The 17,568-nt window shown below is 34.9% G+C and overlaps 3 protein-coding genes across 6 annotated transcripts; 1 reads left to right on the forward strand and 2 right to left on the reverse strand.

Moving 5' to 3' along the window:
• Window positions 1–273: 273 nt before the first annotated feature.
• On the reverse strand, window positions 274–4,966 carry LOC111795387 (T-complex protein 1 subunit gamma-like). Its single transcript, XM_023677784.1, has 13 exons — window positions 4,803–4,966; window positions 4,519–4,580; window positions 4,366–4,438; window positions 4,084–4,151; window positions 3,835–3,904; window positions 3,503–3,571; window positions 3,348–3,419; window positions 3,040–3,113; window positions 1,953–2,633; window positions 1,741–1,866; window positions 1,309–1,413; window positions 1,136–1,210; window positions 274–735 (listed from the first exon to the last, which is right to left on the reverse strand). The coding sequence occupies exons 1-13, from the start codon at window positions 4,825–4,827 to the stop codon at window positions 550–552; spliced, it is 1,686 nt and encodes a 561-aa protein (XP_023533552.1). The 5' UTR covers window positions 4,828–4,966; the 3' UTR covers window positions 274–549.
• Window positions 4,967–5,970: 1,004 nt separating this feature from the next.
• LOC111795388 (RNA polymerase I-specific transcription initiation factor RRN3-like) lies at window positions 5,971–12,195 on the reverse strand. The gene is made up of 17 exons (XM_023677786.1): window positions 11,972–12,195; window positions 11,686–11,868; window positions 11,462–11,545; window positions 11,298–11,369; window positions 11,157–11,228; window positions 10,825–11,061; window positions 9,743–9,853; window positions 9,532–9,645; window positions 9,036–9,158; window positions 8,860–8,928; window positions 8,624–8,730; window positions 8,379–8,462; window positions 8,174–8,261; window positions 7,428–7,547; window positions 6,781–6,965; window positions 6,297–6,605; window positions 5,971–6,260 (listed from the first exon to the last, which is right to left on the reverse strand). Exons 2-17 carry the CDS (start codon window positions 11,797–11,799, stop codon window positions 6,257–6,259), a joined length of 1,893 nt encoding a protein of 630 aa, XP_023533554.1. The 5' UTR covers window positions 11,800–11,868; window positions 11,972–12,195; the 3' UTR covers window positions 5,971–6,256.
• Window positions 12,196–12,720: 525 nt separating this feature from the next.
• On the forward strand, window positions 12,721–16,756 carry LOC111794699 (psbP domain-containing protein 2, chloroplastic). 4 transcript variants are annotated; one of them, XM_023676809.1, is made up of 6 exons: window positions 12,721–12,869; window positions 13,674–13,697; window positions 13,841–14,066; window positions 14,989–15,211; window positions 15,303–15,458; window positions 16,362–16,756. In XM_023676809.1, the coding sequence occupies exons 1-6, from the start codon at window positions 12,800–12,802 to the stop codon at window positions 16,620–16,622; spliced, it is 960 nt and encodes a 319-aa protein (XP_023532577.1). In that variant the 5' UTR covers window positions 12,721–12,799; the 3' UTR covers window positions 16,623–16,756. The 4 variants fall into 4 exon arrangements, with proteins under 4 accessions (XP_023532577.1, XP_023532578.1, XP_023532579.1 ...); XM_023676810.1 differs by having other exon boundaries at window positions 12,721–12,844; window positions 13,676–13,697; XM_023676811.1 differs by lacking the exon at window positions 13,674–13,697 and having other exon boundaries at window positions 12,721–12,844; window positions 13,927–14,066.
• Window positions 16,757–17,568: the final 812 nt, after the last annotated feature.

The following is a 17,568-nucleotide window of genomic DNA, read 5'->3' on the forward strand; positions in this document are numbered from 1 at the left end:
GGTTAGAGAGCAAATTCCAAATTCCAAGTTCCAAAGTCTATCATAGCACAAGAGGGAGGGGAAAAGAGAAACAAATTATGCCACCAATCCCAAATTCAACCATAGTACAGAGACCATGTTGACAAGCCGTTCAAAACTATTATGTTTCTAAACAAGACACTTGCCACTGTGCGTCCAAGTAAACAAGTTCCTCACGTCCAACTTCTCAAACTCTGTTTTGTACATAACAGTACTCACACTTCTAGACGAATTTAAGAGAGTTTTTTTTGTCGCGAAACATAAAATTCCATGTGTAAATTGAAATATTAAATAACTATCTCAAACATCAACCCAAAAACAAAACGGTGGTAACAAAATTGTATTCATACGCTAACCATATATCTAAGAAGTCCCAACCTAAGAAAACACAAGGAACCTTTTAAAGTTCTGAAGAATCGGACCCACCCCAATTGCTCGCCAGCTCGATAACACCATTGGAAGGCTACGAAAACTACCCCCAAAATATATGGAAGAACTCAAATAAGTTAAAGTGCAGTTTGAACAAAAAATTTACTCGGGGAGAATTTGCTCATTATCTGCATCAGCTTCCGTCTCAATTTGTGGCTTTGATGGACCTGCACCTGGTGCCTGTTTCTTCTTAATGCCGCTAACAATATCGTCAATTCTCAGCAGCATGCAGGAAGCTTCTATCGCAGTCTTAAATGTTTGCGACTTGACATTATACACATCCCAAATCTGAATAAGGCCATGATAAAGTGCAAAACTTAGTTCAGTCCCAAGGAAAAATAGTAATTCAAAACCCACAATCACCAGAACAGCACGGATGTAAGAGGAAAATAGAACTCTTATGTCATTGTCATCTTCTGAATTTACTATTGAATTCAAGCAAGATATTGGTTACAGTACTCAACATCATAAATTGTCGGGCATGTACAAGTTAGTAATCTCTTAAGGACCAAAGAGGCATTAAATTTCCATTCAAACTAGTTCAAATGACAACAGTCCCTATATTTACAATTTTCAAACCTCATGAATCGTTTTTCAATTTTTGGACATAGGACGTAAAGAGGCCTAATTTATTATAAAAGTTACCCTTGGTAGAGGGAAGATTATGGCTAGGAAAAGGAAATCATACCTTACGCTCTTTCATGTCAGTGATTTCACCAGTGTTTCCATCTATGCCTGTCCATGCGTTTTCACCATTGGCATGCTAAAAAGTGGCAGAAAATCAGACAAAATCAACACATAATAGTTGTCAGAAATGAAGCCTGGCTACAACATATCATGTGTTACAACAAAGTTCAATACCTTTCCTTGCAACGCTGTCATAGTTCTTATTACATTCACCCCACAATTCTGTGCCAAAGTTCGCGGTATGGCTTCAAAAGCTAAGGCAGCAGCTTCATAAGGCCACTGTTTCAATCACACATGGGAAACAAATTGCAATTTAACCACAAAAGCTAGGGCAGCAATCCACAAAATAAAGCTTCCAAGCAAATCATGTGAAGGGCTTGATATAAATCATGTGAAAGAACAATGACTCCCATAAATTTGGCAAAGTAATGGGCGGCCCACTAGATACAAGGTCGGTCCAAAATACTTATCGACATCGAAAAATCAAGACAGTTTTCTATTAAATCGGTAATACCCAATAATATGCATGCTAAACATGTAGATTATGAGCATTCCACATTTCAAGAAAAGAGAGGATAACACACTCCACGAAGGATTAAGGATTACCTTTTCTATGCCTTCAATAGAAGAACTCTTCTGCTTCAGTGTAGCAGATACAGTCAACTCAGTAGCACCGCCACCAGGAACAAGTTTTGGATTTTTTATTATGTTCCTTGCTACAGACATGGCATCCTGAATCAAGAAAATGACAGATGTGCTAAGTATGGGAAAGAACATCAAAAAGATCCTCCCAACATTGCAACGAAAGATTAAATTACCTGCAAATTTCTTTCTACTTCATTCAAAAGATCTTTACTAGCACCTCTCAGGAGCACAGTACAAGCTTTGGGATCCTTGCATTCCACTATAAATGCAAAAAATTCATCCCCTATCTTCTTAACTTCAAACAATCCAGCACCAGTCCCAACATCTGATTCCTGTAACTCATCAGGTCTATTCACAATTACAGCACCACATGCCTTGGCTATTCTATTATTGTCAGTCTTTCTCAACCTTCTAATTGCACTGATACCAGCTTTACTCAGATAATGGCAAGCCAAATCACTGAGGCCCTTCTCCGTAATAACCAGATCAGGTTTGAATCTGATTATCTGTGCACATATGTTTTCTATGTACTCTTCTTCCATTTTCAGCAGGATTCCCCAATCTTCTTCTTTGACCAACTCAGCATTAGTCTGGTTTTCACCTTTTTTGTATTCTAGGGGGCAGTCGAGAAGAATAATACGTGGATTGACGATCTTTCTTCTCATTTTTCCAGGGGCAACAACATCCTTGTTAAACATCACTCCTTTAAGAACCCTTGAATCTTCTAACTGTCCACCTGNTTCTAACTGACCACCTGGAACTTTCTCAACCTTTATGTACTTCTTGATGTCTACTTCACGTAAGCCTTGGCCAAGATCAACACCGACAATTGCAGTGGCATCAATTGCTAAGTCCTGGAAAATGACCAATAACATAGCTAAATATACAAAACCTCAACATTCCACAAGTTATATGAAAATTTTAGATGTTTTAGAAAACTTGCACGATCTACCAATAAGATTCTCACTGTGTATACACACTGATATGTGTTGCAAAATGAAAACAAATCTAGCAACAGATCTAGACAAGTCCCTCTTAAAAATTTAACAATGAATCTAAAGATCCGGCATCCTCATCAAACAAGAAGATCAAGGAACAGCCAAACAATCAACATTTTAAGTTTTTCTTCCCCAACAAATTCATAAAGCTCTATTATAGAGATGGAGCATATTACAACTTATCATGATCCACACAGAAGATTAGAAAAATATGTAAACAGAAATTGCACAACAATATGAGGCAGAAGAATTAGGATCTTACAGCGATCAAATTTCCAAATTGACTTGTGAACTTAGTGCCTATGCAGCTTTTGACCAGTCCCAACATAGCAGTGCCTGCCACATGATAGTCTCATTAGTAAGGTAGAGATTTTACAATTAGTGTCACATAAGCTTAGATGGAAAGAAAAAAACAGAAATTGTTTGAGAGGAAATATATTGAAGTATCAGTATTTTCTCTGATTATGATATTGAGTAATTACAGCATCTGGCATCTAAATTAGAAAACATGATATGCGGTAGCCATTTCACTCGACAGCTGAAATGTATAAGGACATTCAAGTAACTTACGATCCTTCACATCGATGTCCATTGCTATTTTATCAAGCACAGCAAGTGCATCCTCCAGTGCTTTATTGTAGGCTATAGCAAAGAAAATAAGTTGGTAAGGACCACATTATGATCAATATCCAAGAAGAAACCAACAGCTGGAAAATGAAAATTACCCCGGCAAATAACTGTTGGGTGATAATTTTTCTCAATGAAGGCCTCAGCAACATGAAGCATCTCACCAGCTTCAACATTCAAAATTAAAAGTTAGAATAAGACAGAAAAAAAAAAAAGAGATTGAATCAAGTCAACGAGTATCGTCATTAATGTATAGATTAAATCACCAAAAGGGAGAGAGAATGAGAGAGAGAGAGATTGAAGTCCCCACCAAACATCCCAAAATACTCCCCCATACAAGAAAAACAAAATTGAAAACCCACTCAGAATATATCAATGGTTAATTGCTCTCTCGCAAAAATAAAGCATTATACACTGATCCAATACATACCAAGCACAATAACCGATGTAGTTCCATCTCCTACTTCCTCATCTTGTGTGCGGCTAAGTTCAATCATCGACTGTCAGCAGCAAAAAGCCAGGTCATGCCAAATTGGTAAAGCAACAAACAGAAAAGTAAAAAAAGAAGGGAAGTAACAGGTACAAGCCCTAATTTGGTAAGATAAAAAAAGGAACATAGCAAACAATACAAGGGTACAAGGCTAGAAATATAGCAAAAGAAAATTGGTAGAAAACATACTTTTGCTGCAGGATGTGCAATATCTAACTCCCGGAGAATGGCATTTCCATCATTGGTGACAACGATTCCTGTTGAATCCAGAGAGAGTAGTCAGGAAGACAAACTAACAAAACCATGTTCGTTTCAATTTTCATAAGATGGGAATAACTGGATGCTAATTGAAACAATTAAACATTGACAGAATAATATCAAACTTATGATAGCAATATCAAAATAGTTTCATTTTCCATCTGACCATTAAGTTCTTTTTTTCGAAAGAAAAGGGGGAAAAAATGGAAACACCTCCACTAGCATCAAGTAACATCTTCAACATAGATCTCGGCCCCAACGTGGTACGAATGATATCAGCAACAGCCTGCAAGACAAATGAAAATGCTACAAAATGGTACGAACTTGAGAAATAAGTAAATGTAAGAAGAAGCAAATTACACAAACCTTAGAAGCCTGAATGTTAGCATGGTGAACCTTGGTTCCAGACTCACGTTTTAAAGAATCTTCTGCTCAATTCACCAACACACAAAACAGTTCAAAAGTCTTAACACAGAGAATGAGAAACAACAAGGAGATGCAGATGAATCAAGAAGTCGAAATGTTCGGAAAACATTCAAAATAGCTAATAAAATCAACACAGTCCCCATTCGATTTGAGATCGAAGAAACAGAAAACGAAATCATGGAAGAAAACAAAACGAAAAATAAAAAAGAGAGAAAGAGGCGCACTGAGAACGAGAACTGGAGCGTGCATCGTCGCTGACTTCGATGGAGATACGGACGTCGAAAACCCTACGCCAAAACCCTAGAAAGAAAAATGGAGAAAGGTGGAAGAAGAAGAAAGGCTTAGGCTTCTAAGTTCGGGACTGAGAGCAACAAACACACTCTCTCTCTCTCTCTCGAACTCTCTTCAATTTTTCGGTTCCCTCTCTAACCTCGTCCTCTCTCTATTTCACATTTTCTTTTTTTTTTTTATTTGATAAAAATAAAATAAATAAAATAAAATAAAATGCTATAAATGTGAGTGAAATTTTAAACAATAAAAATAAATAATAAATAAATTAAGTTGAAAATATGGCAATGCAAATATGAGTTTTTTTTTTTTTAAAAAAAATTAAGAATTGAAGTAACAATCCAACCCATTGAATTGGGTTTAAATAAATAAAAATTTTATGATTGTGTTCTTATTTATAAATTATTTTAAAATTAAGAATTCATCCAAATTTATTGTTAATTAAAAAAAAAACATACAATTATATATACATATATTTATTTTATTTCATAATTAATTTTTCGAATATTTTAGTTTTATCTAAAGGTCTTTTAGTGATTATATTGGGTCATCTAAAATAAAACTTTTGAATATTAAATATATATTTTTTATTTACAATACATTTTAAATGTCATACAATCTCATAATAAATAAATAAATATTATATATATATATATACTAATTTTGATATCATTTAAATTTAAATTTAAATATAAAGCATATACTAATGTTAATAGACCTAATACCTGACTCATTATTCAAGTAATAAAAACGTGTTTGAACTTACTGATCTACCTATCATTAACGTCGTGCAACATTACATTTATCGCTTACTATTTGATTTGTGAAATCTACCTACCTTTAATGTTGTGAAACATTATATTTATAACTTCTTATTCATTGAATCAACTACAAAAATCATTTTCACCTCGGATATCACTAATTAACTAAATAAATATATTAAATAATATGATCTCATTAAAAACCAATCATCAATAATTAACTAAATAAATATATTGAATATTATGATCTCATTTAAAACCTATCATTCATAATATAAGAGTGAAAAACAAGGCTAAATTGCGTTATAAGCTAAGTTCAGTAACTAATAAGAGATATCATTTAGACATGAACAAAATGATAGCTGTATTTGATGACTTGCTGCACAGCTATTACAAGCGTGGAGCGTAAAGAAAAGCAAGGGCAATTAATTACTACTCATAAAAGCGATGCAAAGCTAGAAAAAGGACTGAGAAAACAAAACTGAACCCCAACATCACTCGCCCTATCATACACATTTTATAAAATAAACACGAACCCCAATAACCCAACCTAGATTTGCATTCAGCCAAGCCAAGCCATTCTCATTTGCATTCCACATACCTATATTTATTCCAAATGAGATTCTTGCTTACCACAATGATCCTGGACTTGTGGAGGGTAGGATTTACCACAATGATCCTGGACTTGTGGAGGGTAGGATTCGTGAGGGCATTTGAACCGAATCTCGCCTGTACAGAATAGAATTTCTTGGTGTGATGGACATTTTGTTTAATGCAGAATCAAATTCATCGAGATCGAATTCCCTATCATCGTAGCTTCTTGCCATTGCTTCGCCGTCCATAAGGTTTTCCTCGATTCTATCTGGAAAAACTTCAGCAACATCTTCGTCACTGCTACCTTCGTCGTCGTCGTCGTCTTCTTCTTCATCGTATGAAGGTCTAACCATCGACCAATACACAAAATATGGTCGAAGATATCTTCATAGACGAAGGGGAACAACAAACTATCAGTCACTTTTGAGCATGGTTCACAATAAGCAAAATGATTTTAACTTATATTCTACTGTATGTTATTTGTAATGTGATGCTTTTATCAACTCTGTTGTCTTAAAAGGCTAATAAAGAAGTATCAATAAATATTAAAGAGTATAACCTGTCACATCTTTTCAATAGGCAAGGATCAAATGGGAAAAACATGTCAAGCCTTTCCATTCCACCAAAAGTCTTTGAATATTCAGACTCCAGTAAACCATTGAATATAAAAGTCTCTGATGGTGTGAATAAATTGGCATCATTTGCTTTCCGAAGAAATTCCTCGACAATAGAAGGTAGGCAAACCTGTTGAATAAAAATGCTTTAAATAACATTTGTAGAAGAAAATTGTACAGAACAAAGTTTCAGGCAGCAGTTCAAATCTATTTGGAGGTTCATGACAACATCACACTGCTATAGCAGAGAGTCCCGATATGTAGAGTTCATATTGAGGCACTGGACAGGAGTGACAATTATAATTAAAGATGTCAAGCTCCAAAGCCAAAATATGAACTTCTAAACATTTGTACCTTAGTGCATAGGTACGATATCTATGAGGGCGATTATTGTTTTATTGCATCAATCGAAAAGTAATGACGTTTTAAATTTGATGCTTCAGGCTGCAGAGTCCATATGCTTACTCGGGATACAGAAAATATTTACCTCGTTTAACATTGATTTTAGGTACAAGGAACATCAAACAGACAAATCCAAGAAAAATAAATAAATGAAGACAATCAAAGATCAAGGGATCAACAAATTACATACCTTCAGTGGGCCCAATCTGTGTGTCAAGATTGGACCTATAGGCATAAGCAGAAGTTGTGACTTAAGCCGTGGAATCTCCAAAATCGATCTCATCCGGAAGCAAAGCACATACATTATGGCCTGTGGAAAATAAATTATTAGATAAAAAGCCATTAAATCAGAGTGTAAACAGAAAACTGCTAGTACGCCAGCTTTCCTTCTTGACCAAAACATCCATGAAGTTCATCCTCCAAGGAAGCAATTCAAAATGTTGGTCTTCGAGCCATTTTCACCCGATCTATTCTTTTGACATAATTTAAGTCATATTGAGGAATTTTGGAGACTTTGAAATTCTTAAAGACCCAAACCAAGCTCGAGATGTTGACAAACAAATATGTAACCACATTGCCTAAATTTAAAGAAATACTTGTAGGCAACATTAAGACACTGGACAAATGAGTAGATATCGTGTTTAGAAGCCTAGTTAAGCTAGTTTGCTAAGCCTATGAAACTTGTTTATGGTTTAGCACGATACTTAGTTTCGTAACTTTCCACAGTGCAAAATTGTGAACTCTTATAGAGTTAATATGTTTATAAGTTTTCCAGCATACCCTAGTTGATATACTATCCCTTGTTTGAGCATGAGGTATGTTTATAAATGTATGATTTAGAATTTGGGAACCCGTATATGTTCATTTATGCTATTGGATAATGCTATGTGCTTTAGGATACGTGCATCTAGCAAAACGAGTCCAAACATTGCATACCTGGCAACCAGAATAAAATACTTTATGAGCCTTTGGGTTTAGGTCAACATGCTGCGTTTTGCCATACTCTAAACACCAATCCACCAGTCTGAAAAAATTAGAGGCAAAATTAGACTTAAAGCCACAATAATTAAACCTCCCCATTTTAATTCTATCAGTTTCACGTTTTTCATCACAGAAACATAGTTAATATTGACAAGTGAACCTTTTCAATATAGTGGTAACCAAAGAGGTTGACAGAAACTTCCCACGAGACAAATAGCTCGCAAGATATGAAACAGCACTCATCCTGCACAATACCACAAAAATATATTCCTTAATTTCATTCATATAAAAAATGAAAATGTGTCCAAGACAGGGCAAAATTAACTACGTTGGCGCACCACTATCAGATCTTTTCTGAATCTCACAAACGCTAGAGAACATAGCTTTCACAAGATTTTTTAATACCTGGTAAGTGGAGGATCATTGCATGAAATAAACATATCTGCTAGCGTAACGGCAAATCTTGCACCACAAACTTCAGGATCTAATGCACAAGCATAGAATATGACAAACTGCCAAGAAAAAACATCAAAAGTGTGATTCAGTTTCCACCTTTTTAAAAAAATATATAAAATGAAGGCTCACTGAGCCAGAGTAAATAAGCAACGACACAGAATAAGGGGCAAGGGCATGTTAATTACCTGGGCGAATTTAGACTTGTAAGCAGTCAGAACAGTTCTTTGAAAAGATAGGAGTAAAATTTCAAAAACCTAACCACCACATTAAAGAAACAATGAAAAATTACTCATTTGCAATATAAATAAAAAAAATTGAGAACAAATAAAAAGGAAAATGAAATAAACTACACAGAACGTACCTCATTCAATCGTCCATCACGTTCACATGATTCAAGATGTTCAAATGTTAGAACGATCAAACTATCTAAAGTTTCAGCAATCACATTTCCAGTTAAGCTCTTACGACTTAGTTCGCTAGGAAGCTGGCAAAATAAGCTCAAATTCAACCCAGCAAATAACAACATGAATAAAAGAAATATAATCAAAACATATAGCAGAAGGAAAACATGTAAGTAATTTTTCAATCAAAATGGAATAATGTTTGAAAAAACATGACTTTGATAAAATATTTAAGTATTGCAGACCCCAAAGATATTTAGCTTTTACTTCAGATCCGTTAATACATATACTAGAAGATTATAATTTGTATGTAAAGAGAATAATGAAACAAATGCCAACCACAACAAACAAACGAGACAAAACAACGAAGAAGGGAAGCTAAAAAAGGGATCGAGTGCCATTACAACTTAGTTGAAGAAATATATTTCTTTATCCAGCCTAGACGTTGTATCTTACCTCAATAAAATCCTCATTAATATCATCGGTAATTTCATCATCATCTTCGAGTTCAATCTCAAAGATTCCTTTACTGAAATCATCTTGTAAGATATCATCCCACCCAATCTCCACCTGCCAGAGGGTTAAAATTCATTATAATTCTTCAGTGATCACATAAACAAATGTGAATTCAAACAACTTATTCACTGAAATATTTGTTTCGACTTACATCCAAATCTAAAAGCTTATCTACCAGCGCTGTTAAGATCTTTCTCCCAACAAATTCGCTCAATGAACCTTTTTCCAACCTCAACATGTTCTCCACATATACTGAGGTCAACTACATTAAGGTTAAACAGATGTAAGTGGAGGACAACCACAAAACAAATTTCTAACTAAGGGTGCAAATGTTTTGAAGGTGAAATAAAAAGTAAGTTTTTAGAAAATATTCCAGAAAGAAATCAAAGCAATCTCTATCTTATGCAAGCAAGAAGCATCTGACCAGAGCCTTTGAATATGTAACCATCTTTATGATATCTGACTTTTTTATGGTTTATGCCATCCAGTTCATATTTACACATTTATTCGTAAAAATAGGAAGAGGATTTTGTAGGTTCAAAGATTAAATAAATTTAGCATTTAGTAAATATATTTCAACTACAAATCATACAGGTATTGTTCCAGTTCAAACTATATATTTTGAAGGGTCCTTTAAAGAAATAAATCTAGGAATAAAAAATTTCAGTCTGCCAAAGCATAGAAACAAAAAAAGGGCATTCAGCTTCACACAAAATTTCCAAGTCATTCAATGGTCATGAAAAAGTCAAATTTGGGTAGAAAAATAACTATAATTAGCAATACTTTCTTTACAAAACATGCAATCATAAAACTAATTATTCATAGATTTTTCAAAAAATATTTAGTCACACAAAATTTCCAAGTCATTCAATGGTCATGAAAAAGTCAAATTTGGGCAGAAAAATAACTATAATTAGCAATACTTTCTTTACAAAACATGCAATCATAAAACTAATTATTCATAGATTTTTCAAAAAATATTTAGTATCTATTGTACTATTATTATTTAACCAATTAATAAAAATTGAACATTGAATGACTGATTTTAAGATTTTTTCTTTTTGAAAACGTAGGGGCTAAAATTTGACATTTGTAAATACAAGGACTAAAATTGAAGGAAACCAAAGTACGAAAACCAAAATGATAATTTAAACTGAAGATAACTAGTTAGAAAAAAGCACAATTTTCAATTAGATTCCTCTTGGGCAACTTTAAGCTATAAATTCAACTCACAGATTCTTTGAAAAAGACTCTCTGCATTTTATTGACAACTATTTGCTCTAATCTCAAGGGTGCAAGAGGCACCAAGTCCGAGATGTCTTTTAAAGCTGTGTGCACTCGAGAAAAAACTTCATCCTTTCTGATAAGACCATGTGGTTTCTTCAGTAAATCCTTGTAGTAATGGGGCGGCATGAAATTATTAACAAGCATATCCAAGCATGAATCCACATATTTTCCACTTGAAACAGCCTGAAATATTAAAAAGACAAAAAGCCTTGAGATCATGGAACTATTAAGGAAACCTCAAGAAAGAGTGAGAGTTATAGTATCATAAATGCTTGTACCAGGGATGTTATAAGTTCAACCAGGGCATCCATCACGTTAGGTCCATAATCCCATAAGCTCATTTTAAAAATCTGAAACAGAATTTCCATTACAACAAGAAAATTGCAGGATACAGACACGGAGTTTAGTGATAAACTTACTCCTGCAAGCAAAGATTCATGGAGAGCGTTGTCTATAAAAGAAACTGCTCCACATAGTGCCTTCAAACATGTCTGTTAGTGCATCAGGTGAATTAAAAGCTAGTTAGTATGGAATTAAATCTCGCATCATTGGTCAAAAACAGCAGTGATCTTAAAGTTCATACCACGAGCAAGGCAACCTCATCAGGGGATAGTCGTTCCCTATGGTGTATAACACCAACAAGCTGGTTATATCCATCAGTATTTCCCTATACCAATTGAAAAGCTACTGTAAGTAATTCATAAATTGATTAGCAGTGAGAACTTGGAAGCATATCGTGCAACTCAAAGATTTAAAAACCATTCTTTTTAAGTAAAGAACAAAAAAACGGTGTTAATGGAACAATACCAGTGACACTGAACCAAGAAACCCCCTGATGAAATCAACTAACTGAGAATCTGTGAAGTTAACGCCCTCCATATCCTGGAACTGAGCTTGGCCATTTTCCAATTCCATCCCCATGATTATTACCCAAACCCTACTGAGATCCTACTGCCACAGTGGGGCCTGGGAATAGGGCGAGGTTCAAGCCTGAAACAAAAGAACAACTGAATAAAAGATTCAAACAAAAATAATTGGAGAAAATAAAAACGTAAAGAACAAACAAGTTTGGTATGAAGGTAAATAAACATACCACGAGAATTAGAACACAATCAAACGAAACCGAAATACTTGTTTCGACTAGCGTGCTGACGTGTGGTTGCAGCAGAGAGAGAGAAGAAGATAAGTGGGTGGCGGCGGCGGCGGCGGCGACGGCAACTGCAACGTCGACGTCTGTGGAACTAGGCAGCTAAAGTCCGGCAGGTGGAGGGCGTCGGCGGCTGTTATGGAAAGCGAGGGAGTCTGGAAGTCTGGAAGTCTGAAAGCCAACCCTAAACCTAAACTGAGAAGAACCAGAAGCTCTAAAAAGAAAATTATAAATTATTAAAAATAAAAATTAAATAATAAAAAATAGCGGCACGTGCGTTAGCACGAGCCGAAACTGGGACGGAAACAGGAAAAACATTTAAAATAATAATAATAACTGTAATGAAAGTAGAGCGGTTTGGTTCTTTGTTCGTTTCCGGTTAATTCTTGCCGAACCGGGCCGGCCCAACCCGACCCAATTAACTCTCTCCAAAGTAATATTAATATTAATTTTAAAAGAATAAGAATCTATTTTTTTTAAATACAAATTTGATGTTATTATTATTATTATTTAATTTTTTAATAAAGTTAATATTAATGAATATTTTAAAAATAAATTACTAATTTCTATTAAAAATTAGAAATTAAAAAATTAAAAAATAATAAAAAAAAAAGTATTTTTGAGATAAATAAAAGTAATTATATTAATTTAAGGAAAACAATAATAAACGTGGACGTCAGACGGAGCATCCATTACAAGTCTATCCAGACCATACGCACAGAGGCAGAGTTCGAAGAGAAAGCAGCGCGGAGGTGGAACCAATCGTCTTGGGCTATGGCGACACTCCTCCAGTTTCCATCCAACATACTCTTCTTCCATGTATGCTCCATTTTTTCAACCTCTCAGATTCATATTTATCGACAATGTTCATGATTCTTCGTGTTTTCTAATCTCTACTAGTGGCGATGTTCTTTGAATTGTCCTGATTAGCGCTTATGATGTAATTGATGTATTCTCGGCTGGATTTCAATGACACGATTTTCGAATTGAACATTGAATCATTAGTAGAAATCAAGAAACTGGTCTTTGTATGGACAACATTCTCCGTTCAGAGATTTGTTCTGTATATACAGACTTTTGGATGCAAGAATTGCAAAATCGACTTGAACATGTATCCTATAAAATCCATTGCATCATCTTTTCACTGATGTAGTGTAATATAAAAATCATTGTGAAAGGCAAAGAATGCCCCTCTAATTTTCACTACATTGTTGAAACTTGTTGGCCCAATGTATAATATAACATGTTTAACATTTTTATGTGAAGGTCATGGCTGAAGTAGGTGAATTGAGTTAAATTCTTTTATTATGCTATAGTCAACCGAAAGTCCTAAGTCATGTTTTGTGAGATCCCACATCGGTTGGGGAGGAGAACGAAACATTTTTTATAAGGGTGTGGAAACCTCTCCTTAGCGGATGTGTTTTAAAACTTTGAGGGGAAGCCCGAAAGGGAAAGCCCAAAAAGGATAATATCTACTAGCGGTGGGCTTAGATTGTTACATGTTTGTTGTGTAGTATACCTCTTCGTTCGAATTCATTACTGAGTTTTCTAGCAATTTTCTTTGTCTTTTTATCCCCTATGTTCATAACCTCTTCATCCCCACCCCATTCCCTTCCTCCCCAACTAACTTTTATTATTTATAATGTGTAGACTCTCCAAACCCAAAGGGAAGGTACTTGGAAACATCTTGTGAGGCAAGCATGCTTTTATTTAATTGGGGGTTTTTCTTGTATTTTTCCCTAATGTTTTAAATTTAACTATATGAAGTATCAAATGAGTGATGAATAATGTTTTATTGTGTACTGTGATGAATAGATATTGTTCAATCCAGACAAAGTTGGCCTGTAGATGCAAAAGGAGGACGGCTGATTTCTTTTTATTGCTCCTCAATGAATTTTCAGGCACCATATAAATTTTCAAACGGTTCCTCGTCAAAACAAAAGCTTCCTACAAGGTTTTTGAGGGATAAGAAGTTGGCTTTTGATGCAGATCCCCCTGCCCAAAAGGACATTGATCATTCATACCATATTTTGGAACAAAGGTTCAATTACATACTTCCTATGGACATTTCATTAATTTTTTCCATTTTTAAGAGATCATTTTGCTTCAATATGAAGTTATCTGTTTTATTAATTTTTCGGTACGTACTGGATAGGTAGAACATGATATGAACGGCATATAGACTTCAAATTATGATTCTTTTTCTTTTTTATTTATTTAGGATTTGATGTCGTCTTTAATGTTTTTCAATTATCCTTTTAGGACATATTAAGCAAGAGTATTTTTGTCATTTTTCCATGATCAATAATATGTCATTTTGGTTCGTTGGAAGGTCATCTAGAGCCTGACCGTTTGATTTTTCGAACAGTTGACCATGAATAAATTTTAGCTGAGATTTTTTTTGTCAAGTTTAGCTAAGAGTTTCTTGATCCTTTTGCAATTCATGACTTGAGTTACTTGCAAAAAAGATATTCAAATAGGATTGATCATCCTATCGTGGGCCAAAGAACTTGAGGCAATCCGTGTTTAACCTAAACTTTAGAGTTGAAATTGATAGATTTGAGGGTTTTGTGTTTGTGAACTCGGGGTTCACATACACAAGGGGTTAACTTGAAACTTCCATATATGGCTATGGTGAAGAAAAGAACGATCTTTGTACATGGTATGTTACAGTTCAAAGATTCCATTGGGTATGCTGCAGCTACAGTTTTCTAGTTGATTGTTGGTCTCAGCAACAGTTTTGTTGTCTTTCCATTATGTTTTTATTTATTTATACTGAGTGAATTCTCCTTTATTCTTCCCACTTTGTGAAACTAGCTGTTCTTTTATCTTTTTGTTTTCGCGTATCTATGTTTTCATCATTCAAATTCTTTTTGTTCAATAAAAATCTAGCCCACGTTTTCTCTTTAAGAAAAAATCACATTATCTTCACCAAGAATCTAATTCTGAATTTTGCAGCACAGTGCTCATGTGACCCAAAAACACATACTAGGAAGCAGCCACTTGTGCACAAGTCCGGTCCTTTACCCAAGCAGGAGAGCTCTGAATGTTTCTGTTATCTCATTGTTCTTGTATGGATTTTCACCAAGCATTTGTGAGGCCGTTTTTGCTGAAGAGTTGGAGCTTGAGAGATACACAGATTCAAAGGAGGGCTTTACTCTTCTTCGACCATCTTCTTGGGTTAAGGTTTTTGGCCATCTCTCTCTGAACTAACAGTGATGCATTCTTAGGCTTTTCCTTTGAGTAGACTTTGTCTGAAACTGTGTGCTTGGTAAAGGTTGATAAAGCAGGGGCAACAGTTTTATTTGAAGAGGAGAATAAAGGAAGCAACAATGTTGGTGTTGTAGTAAACCCGGTTCGTCTTACAAGTCTTGGGGAGTTTGGAACTCCTCAGTTCGTGGCTGACAAACTTATACAGGCTGAAAAGCGAAAGGTAATTTATCTTTTGAGATTTTGGCATTTCCTACTGATTGGAACATAGACTTGCTTGGCTGTGATTTTTGTTGGATGCTTTTAAGTGCTATGAAAAATAATATATTTGAGTGTTTTCTTTTTTCTTTGGGATGATATAACATTCGAGTTTAACTAGTATGATTGTCGTTTTGATTCGTGATCTTTTTTCTGTTGGATTGTATGATTTGCCCCGTAAGAATGTACGGTCACACTGATGCTTCAAATACTAAATTTGTAATCTATGTCTAACGGCCCAAACTCACCGCTAGCAGATATTGTCCTTTTTGGGCTTTCCCTTTCGGCCTTCCCCTCAAGGTCTTTAAAATGTGTCTGCTAGGAAGAGGTTTCCACGCCCTTATAAAGAATGTTTCATTCTCCTCCCCAACCGACGTGGGATCTCATAATACACCCCCCTTCAGAGCCCAGCTTCCTCACTGACACTCGTTCCCTTCTCCAATCGATGTGGGACTCCCAATCCACCCTCCTTTCGAGGCCCAACGTCCTTTCTGGCACACGGCCTCGTGTTTGCCCTTCTTCGGAGCTTAGTCTCCTCGTTGGCACATCGCTCGATGTCTGACTCTGATACCATTTGTAACAGCCCAAGCCCACCGCTAGTAGATATTGTCCTATTTGGGCTTTCCCTCCAGGTTTTTAAAACTCGTCTGCTAGGAAGAGGTTTCCACACCCTTATGAAGAATGTTTCGTTCTCCTCCTCAACCGTTGTGGGATATCCCATACTGTCGGACTAGCCTTGTTGAGTCCAAGTTATTAACTCTTCTATTTCTACCCCTAAAATGGAAGGAACACTATTGTTATCCAAATCCAACATTCTAAAATGGGATTAACTGATTCCATATCTTAGTTACTTATTCTATGAATACAGGAAAGTACAAAGGATGCAGCAGTGGTTGGTGCTGCAGAGAGATCCGGTAAGGGAGGTCTACAAGTATACGAGTTCGAGTACACGGTCGACAGCACTAGAGGGGGGATGAAGCGGGTTTTCTCCGCTGCTTTTGTGGCTTCTAAGAAGCTTTACATCCTTAACATATCCCACTCTGACAAACCAGAGAGCCCTCTTGATTCACAGAGAAGAAAGATGTTGGAGAAGGTTCTTCATTCCTTTGATGCAGCTCCTTCCTCCTGAAAGATTATCATCAGTTCATGCTCTCCCTCCAAACTAACTCATTCCCATTCTGTCTCTGCTTTGCTTTCCATGCCACCATGGGGCTTCCATTTTTCTCTCTAATTAATATATATCAAGTTTGTTTCTTTCTATTCTTTCCCCACCTTCTCTAAGTTTCAGTTCTTTCTCTTATCGTTTACTTGTTGGGCTTTTTTTTTTTTTTTAATATTTATAATTATTAAAGAAGTTTGATAAATTGGTAGTCAATTTTAAATTTTATTAACCAATTAAATATTAATTTTAAGCTTTAGGGACTCAATTATAAATCAAATTCTCTCGGGTGATGGAATAAGGCGACCAAAAGCGACGAGCATTCACGGTCGAAGCTTGGCTCTAGTCGTTAGGCTAGTAGTAAGCGTGGCTAAAGCGAAGCTGGAAGGAAAGGGTCTTCGCCACTTGAGCCGTATACGGAAAAGAAAAGAGGGTGGCCCTCTTTTTCTTGTCTATTTTATTACAGCAAGTTTAAATTTGAGACTAAAAATATATTTTATCAAAATTTTAATTTTTGTTACGCGAAAAAGACAATAGTTGGAATAAAATATGGATCTAATTGATATAATTAATTTTGTTTAATGTATATGAATATTAAAGAAGTGAAATTAAATCATTAATTAAATATAAGAGAATAAACTAAAATTATTTCCATTTACTATTTTGGTACATTAGTTAATTAATTAATAAAAAAATAAATATTTTACATAATATTGGAAATTAAATAACTTAATCTAATAAAAAAATTATGTAAGTATTGTTTCTTAAAAATATTAATAATAAATAATTTAAGCAATAATAAAACTAATTACAATTTATTAATTTTTAACAATATGCTAACATCAATAGTTAATTAAACTTAATTAATTAATTAATTAATTAATTAGATTATTTTACCATTATCTATTACATAAAT

This window comes from Cucurbita pepo, chromosome LG05, assembly GCF_002806865.2.
Source record: "Cucurbita pepo subsp. pepo cultivar mu-cu-16 chromosome LG05, ASM280686v2, whole genome shotgun sequence".
NCBI classification, from domain to species: Eukaryota; Viridiplantae; Streptophyta; class Magnoliopsida; order Cucurbitales; family Cucurbitaceae; genus Cucurbita; species Cucurbita pepo.

Excerpts from the sequence above, each read along its gene's own strand:
- LOC111795388 (XM_023677786.1), bottom strand. The coding sequence starts at position 11,799 with ATGGGGATGGAATTGGAAAATGGCCAAGCTCAGTTCCAGGATATGGAG. Across the intron at positions 11,546-11,685 it reads TTCTTGGTTCAGTGTCACTG|GGAAATACTGATGGATATAA; the intron begins GTATTGTTCCAT and ends CAATTGGTATAG. Across the intron at positions 6,606-6,780 it reads CTATTGAAAAGATGTGACAG|ATATCTTCGACCATATTTTG; the intron begins GTTATACTCTTT and ends TCGTCTATGAAG.
- LOC111794699 (XM_023676809.1), top strand. The coding sequence starts at position 12,800 with ATGGCGACACTCCTCCAGTTTCCATCCAACATACTCTTCTTCCATGTA. Across the intron at positions 12,870-13,673 it reads CTCCATTTTTTCAACCTCTC|AGACTCTCCAAACCCAAAGG; the intron begins AGATTCATATTT and ends TTTATAATGTGT. Across the intron at positions 14,067-14,988 it reads TACCATATTTTGGAACAAAG|TGCTCATGTGACCCAAAAAC; the intron begins GTTCAATTACAT and ends TTTGCAGCACAG.